This window comes from Euprymna scolopes, chromosome 28 (assembly GCF_053919585.1).
Source record: "Euprymna scolopes isolate OS-2025 chromosome 28, ASM5391958v1, whole genome shotgun sequence".
Taxonomy (NCBI): Eukaryota; Metazoa; Mollusca; class Cephalopoda; order Sepiida; family Sepiolidae; genus Euprymna; species Euprymna scolopes.
Genome location: NC_136509.1, coordinates 73,002,653 through 73,010,152, shown reverse-complemented (window position 1 = coordinate 73,010,152; position 7,500 = coordinate 73,002,653). Strand labels below are relative to the sequence as shown.

Sequence of the window (7,500 nt, the reverse complement as noted above, 5' to 3'; positions counted from 1 at the left end):
GAATCGAAACCAAAATATTCAACTCTCCAACCTCATATATATATATATATATATATATATATATATATATATATATATATATATATATATATTACCTTCACTACTATATATTAGGTACACTATAACAGAAACCGGTCTAATAAATATGAATCTGCATGAATTAAAACGTATTTAAGCGTAACATGCAACCGGGCAACACCGAGCGGCCTGCTAGTATTATATATATAGGTGTGTGTGTGTGTGTGTGTGTGTGTGTGTGTGTGTGTGTGTGTGTGTGTGTGTGTGTGTTCAGGAGCATAAGAAGGCTATAGAAATTCAGAAATCCGAGTGTTAAAATGATGTGACCTATGAAGAAAAGATTGCGAAACAAAAGAGGGTATTTTAGAGTTTGTTATATCTTTGTATCTATATTTATTTTCCAGATCCATCACAAATACAGATCAGTAAATTTAACTTACTGCTTGAGACAAACAAGGGGATGAAAGTTTTTGATATTTCGAGAATATAATCTCTTTCGTTTTGATAGCATCAGAGTGTGACACAAATATTGTCCAGTTTGAAAAAAAATGCACCTTTCGAAGACAGGAGCTTACATCAACCAAAATGTTTTGAAAATAACAAAGATGAGAATAGTAGTCCGAATAATCCAAATAATAATGCAAATTACACATCATCTAAAAACATTCTGAAACCAATATTGATGAGGAGAATAATCGAGAGAAAGTGCGGAATAAATAAGGCTAATCTTATAAATGAATTTCGAAAATTAATTCAGGATATAAAATACTTTTATTCTTTCTGTCTCTATCATCATCATTTCATCAGCGCCATATCTGCTGGAAACATTTTAAATTTCATTTGTCATATGATTTGTATTCGGCATGATAGGATTCTGACTCCACGCCATATTTGTTTAAATGTGGTTAACTTCATCAATCCTTAACAAACAACAACAAGATGTCCTCAAGCATAACTGGTAGAATGGGATTAAATGAAGAGTCTCGTTCAAAATGCCAACAGATTACCGAGTATGACAGACACCTAAGCATGACCTTAGGATGCACGCAATCAAAATAAGAACAACAATGCAAAAGGACCTCAAAATCAACAGAGATTAGACCATTCCTATAATGACCTGATTTTTGTTGATTGCAGTGTAATGTTACCTGTTTCTGTGCAGTTTTAGGAGGTCCACCATCCGAGGCTTTGCCTTCTCCTTTTGAGAAAGGGTTAGTTTATTGCTAATTGCCTGAGGGGCCTTTACAGGGTAATGCCGACAGAGCTGCCCAGGCACGTTTTGCAGGTCAGAGTACCCATCCTCGGGGGTGGCGCTGACTTCACAATCCTACTTTCCTACCCTGGTGTCACAGTTGTTGAAGTGTGAGATAACTAAATACCTACAACTATAAATGAACCAAAACTTTTATCGTTGTATCATTTATCATATAAAATAGTGGGTGCTCTTGTGTCACATCTGGGGAGGTGCTGTTCTGAGCACCCTTTTTCGTGCGTTGAGAGGGTACAAAATTGACTTCATAATCTCGTAGAGGACGGTCTCTTCTCTACAGTTCTTTATTCACAAAAGAATCATTGCCCATCTTTCTCTTCCTGTATTTCAATGTTAGATTTTTGACTGGTTTTGGGGCTTAGATAAAAAAAAAAATCTGTGGCCGGTCTATTATTTAGAAACGATTTGGCAGGGTCATACTAACCAATTATTTTTATTTGTTGTTTTGAAGTAAGACCGCCCCCTGGAGTAAATGTGGTATTATGGTAATTGATGATTTTAACTAAGAGTAGGATAGACATTTTTTTTAGTTATGGTGACATAGGATGACCAACGACATCCATTTTACCACACTTTTAAATAACCTTGTGTCTTATTTGTTTAAAATGTTTAAAATGTAATTATTTAAATATTTTTTGCAAATAATAATTCTAAGTGTAGAATCAGTTCTGTTTTATACAGGAGAAGAGAAATCTTTTTTTCCCCCATCCTGAGTGCCCTTTTTTGGAGTGTTAGTTATTCTCTACATAAAAACCGCCTTTGTGTCTGAATTAAAATAGAAGAGTGAATTCTCTTCATACTTAGTATACTTCAGAGGGGATAAACTAAATCTATTTATATATCTATAAAAGTGAACGTGTCTGTCTGTCTGTCTGTCTGTCTGCGTACATTTCCCTATGCAATAACTCTGTCAATTTTTAGTCTATAGACTTGAAATTTGAAATACCGGGTACTGAGATTTGGGAAAATCGATGTGACGGGTGTCAGCTAGAAATTTGGCTGTTAAGGGGTCAAATTTCAACGATTTGACCTTTAAGAACTCTACCAAACTCCTCCGACAATTTTGGGTCTAGACACTTGAAATTTTAGATATAGGTTTCTTGAACCTGGATCTAACTTAATAAAGTGATTTGAGCCCGAAACTATAAATTTTAAGGGGTCAAATTAAAAAAAAATGTTACTCTTTTTTTTTTTTGCTCAGCATACACCTCCAAACACCCGGGCAACGCCGGGCTGAAATGCTAGTATATCTATAAAAGTGAACGTGTCTGTCTGTCTGTGTGTCTGTGTGTCTGTGTGTCTGTGTACATTTCCCTACGCAATAACTCTGTCAATTTTTAGTCTATAGACTCGAAATTTGAAATACCGGGTACTGAGATTTGGGAAAATCGATGTGACGGGTGTCAGCTAGAAATTTGGCTGTTAAGGGGTCAAATTTCAACGATTTGACCTTTAAGAACTCTATCAAACTCCTCCGACAATTTTGGGTCTAGACACTTGAAATTTTAGATATAGGTTCCTTGAACCTGGATCTAAATTAATAAAGTGATTTGAGCCCGAAACTATAAATTTTAAGGGGTCATAATAGGGGTCAAAGTTTTAAAAAATTAACCATTTTTTTGTTTTTTGCTTTTTTTGCACAGCATACACCTCCAAACACCCGAGCAACGCCGGGCACCCCTGCTAGTATATCTATAAAAGTGAAATTGTCTGTCTGTGTGTCTGCGGATGTACATTTCCCTACCAAACTATTCTGTCAATTTTCAGTCTACAGACTCAGGATTTAACATAAGGGGTATTGAGATTTGGAAAAATATTTTTAATCGGTTTTCGACCCGACATTTAGCTGTCAAGGGGTCAAAGTTCAACGATTCGACCACTTAAAAATTTACCAAAGTCCTCTGCGAATTTTGGGTCTAAACACTCGAAATTTTAGATGTAGGCGTTGGACATGGGTCAAAATTGTTAATTTGATTTGAGGTCAAAACAAATGTTAAGGAGTCAAAATTGGAATCAAAGTTAAAGTTGTTTTTTTTTTACCTTTGCGGTCTCTACCAAATTACTCAGCCAATTTTTGGTCTAAACATTTGAAAATTTACATAAAGTGTATTCAGACATAGGGAAAACTTGTTAATCGTTTTTTGCCGAAAATTTGGCTGCCAATGGGCCCAAGTTTTAAAAATTTGACCTTTGCGGTCTCTAGCAAACTATTCAGCCAATTTTGGGTGTAAACATTTGAAATTTTACATAAAGGGTATTTAGACATGCAGCAAGCTTTGTAATAAGTTCCGGGGCGAAAATTTGGTCACCAAGAGACCAAAGTTGAAAGAGTTCACCTTTGCAGATTCTACAAACTCCTCCGCCAATTTTGGGTCTAAACACTTGAAATTTTGGATGTAGGTTACGTGGACATAAGTCAAACTTTTAATATGCACACAAAGTTATGAACAGTACATAGGACCCGAGCAAAGCCGGGCTGAACTGCTAGTATGATATAAAGGAGAAAACCCTACTGAATATTCTGGACTTACAGATGCATATGAACATAAGGTCATTTTAATAACAGAAAAAGTAGACATCCTGATATATAGGAGGAAGATTGAAAAATACAAAAGTTTCTGATTGGTTGAACATTAAAAAAATTGCATATTAATTCTTCCATGAATATATATACCCAAAGAGCTTTAGGACATGCTCAAGAATGAGAATCGGAATAAAAATCGATCGTTCTGTAGTATAATCATACATGAGGTTTAAGCATATATATATATATATATATATATATAATGTATATATATACGTATAAGTATATATGTATATGTATATATGTATACGTATACGTATATATGTATATATGTATATGTATATATGTATACGTATATATATGTATACGTATACGTATATATGTATATATGTATGTATATGTATATATGTATATATGTATATGTATATATGTATATGTATATATGTATATGTATATATGTATACGTATATATATATGTATACGTATATATGTATATATGTATGTATATGTATATATGTATACGTGTATATGTATATATATGTATAAGTATATATGGATATATATATATGTATATGGATATATATATATATGTATATGGATATATATATATATATGGATATATATGGATATATATATGGATATATATATATATGTATAGGGATACATATATATATGGATATATATATGTATATGTATATATATGTTGTATATATATGTATATGTATATGGATGTATATATATATGTATATGTACATATATGCATATGTATATGGATGTATATATATGTATATGTATGTATATATATATGTATATATATGTATATATGCATACGTATATATGTATATGTATATGGATATATATACATGTATATATGTATACGTGCATATGGATATATATATGTATATATATATGTATGTATATGTATATATATGTATATATATGTGTATGCATATATATATATATGTATATATGTATGTATACATATATGTATATATGTATATATGTATGTATATATGTGTATATATATATGTATATATTTATGTATATATGTGTATATATATGTATGTATGTATATATATGTCTATATGTGTATATATATATGTATATATATGTATATATATATACGTGTATATATGTGTATATATATGTATATATGTGTATATATATGTATATATGTGTATATATATGTATATATGTGTATATATGTACATGTATGTATATATATGTATATATATGTATATGCATGTATATATGTATGTGTATATGTGTATATATATGTATATATATGTGTATATGCATATATGTGTGTGTGTGTGTGTGTGTGTGTGTGTGTGTGTGTGTGTGTGTGTGTGTGTGTGAGTTTTCTTCCTTGCTAATTGAGTCAGAGATGATTTCATGGCCGGGATCGAATCTCCCCTCGGTAATAATCGTCTCACCCTGCACTAATGATTCCCAAAAGTATGTGACCTACCTACATCATACAGTAATTTTTTGTATTTTTTTTTTCATTTTTAATGCTGCTATAAGTGCCATAATAAGTGAATAAGCACTGTAAACTTTTACACTTTTAAATAGAAGAGTGCATTCTTTTGTTACTCGGTATAATTTAGGGGAGATCAATTCAATATGGTATAAGGGAGATAACTGCTGAATATTGTAGCTATACAGATGCATGTGAAAATAATGTCATTTTTTTCACAAACAGAAATTTATTTTCTCATTAATTCTGTACAACTTTTTTTTATATTTCAGCTTGTTCTCAAAAATAGGACCCATGCCAAACAGTACGCTGAAAATATTGTATTAGATCTAAATCAACCAATTTTACCTGATATGCGATTTGATGCCAAATATGAGCATATCTATGCAATGAGCCCCAATTCGGTAAGTAACACTTATTATGAATTTATTTTTAATTTTATTTAATTTTACTCTTAATTTTGCTAGCTGAAGCAAAGGTCACAAAGGGGAAGGGGGCAAATGTTGCACAATGATAAAAAGTTTACGCTTAAAAGCATTATACCTAGCCTGTCTTGTCCTTTTGGAGAGACAATAATTCCATTTCGTTTCCACCTTCGCGTCAAAGCTTCGGGGTTCAAGCCTATCTTCCTACTAAAACTTTTTTTTTTCTTTCACACCTCCAAACACCCGGTCAACGTTTATTTTTTAAACAGGGTTGTTTTGATCTACTCCTCACCCCAACACACACACCTCCAAACACCCGGGCAACGCTGGGTTCCCTACGCTAGTCTAATAAAAGGCAAAATGTCTGTCCGCCTGTATGTGTTTGTATGTCTCGCAAAAACGTTCAACAGAGGCAACAGATCCTGATGAAATTGGTATCGTTTTAAAGTTCCGTCCTTCGGACGGCAAATATCGAAAAATTGGCCAAAAACATTCATTCTTTCACTCAACTGAGCAGTTTTGTACAAGAAGGTCATGTTTTTTTCACCGACATCATCCTCTTTTCGATTGACTACGCTAATTTCAACATTCCGAACTTCCAGTCGGGTGATGGAGACATCGGCTAAGACGTCACGTTTTTTTACCTTTTTTTTTCTTCTCCTTCGCGTTACGGGTTCGAGCCTACCTGCCTACTGCCATTTTTTTTAAACACCTCTACCTACGGTTGTTTTGACTCCCCCCCCCCGCTACTACCACATTTTTATACCCCGCCCCCTGGGTTCCTTACTACACCACCTACACACACTCGGGCACCCCCCCCCCGAGGGTCCTTACTACACCCCTTAAACACCTGGGCAACACCGGGCAACACCGCTAGTATAATATAAGGGAGATAACTGCTCTGCAGTATGAAAATAGTGATCGAGTTGGATAATAAAAAAAAATCTAAATTCAAATATATGTACTAATTTTTTTTATATATATATATATGCCCCGTATTTACAAAAACTGTGTCTTTTTCTGTATAAGTTTTGACCTTTTTAAGGTCACCACAAATAGATGCAATTTATAACTTTTTGCAGTTGCATAAAACTAATTATAGCTCTCACTCAATATATTTGCTTTTCATATTTTGTAATATTTCACAAAACTAGGCATTCCCTCCCCCCATCGTTTTTTTTTTCCTTAATTCTTGAATCATTTTTATTGAATCTGACAACTGCATTCTTTTGTATCAAATTTTAAAACAATGCTTTTAATTACGGATACGCCAGTCTTTTTTATTTATTTATTTATTTTTCAATTTTTATCTTCTTTTAGTCTTAAAGATGTTCGTTTTCTATCGATGGTCTTAAAAAAAAATGGCGGATTATTTTAAATCCATATCCTTTTATGTGGGCAGAGAAGCCTGTGATTGCATTAGGATTAATCCTGACAATGTTCTCTCTACGGATCAATCTTTCTTGATTCATTCTTCTCTCTCTCTCTCTCTCTCTCTCTCTCTCTCTCTCTCTCTCTCTCTCTCTCTCTCTCTCTCTCACACACACACACACACGTACATTTTCAATTGGCATAAACCACGGTAATATTTTCAAATCTAAATCAAATTTTAAGAAATTTATTTTATCGGCTCTCATGAGAGAAGAACAGCAGTAATAATAATATTAAAATCAACTTCTCAAAATCTGAACCGAACCGAATCTAGACAGCAGAACGTACGTACTCAAAGGACTCTATATTTACTCAGATATAGCTTTATAAGAATAATAAAAGATGAATCACA

The 7,500-nt window shown here is 33.0% G+C and overlaps 1 protein-coding gene across 4 annotated transcripts in view; it reads left to right on the top strand.

The window, feature by feature from the left end:
- The window catches only part of LOC145249693 (plexin-B-like), a 575,535-nt gene that overhangs the window by 407,959 nt on the left and 160,076 nt on the right, over positions 1-7,500 (top strand). For all 4 annotated transcript variants that reach the window (XM_080111499.1, XM_080111497.1, XM_080111498.1 and 1 more), the window contains exon 6: positions 5,565-5,696. In XM_080111499.1, the coding sequence (XP_079967625.1) occupies positions 5,565-5,696 (132 nt within the window). The remainder of the gene's footprint in view (positions 1-5,564; positions 5,697-7,500) is intronic.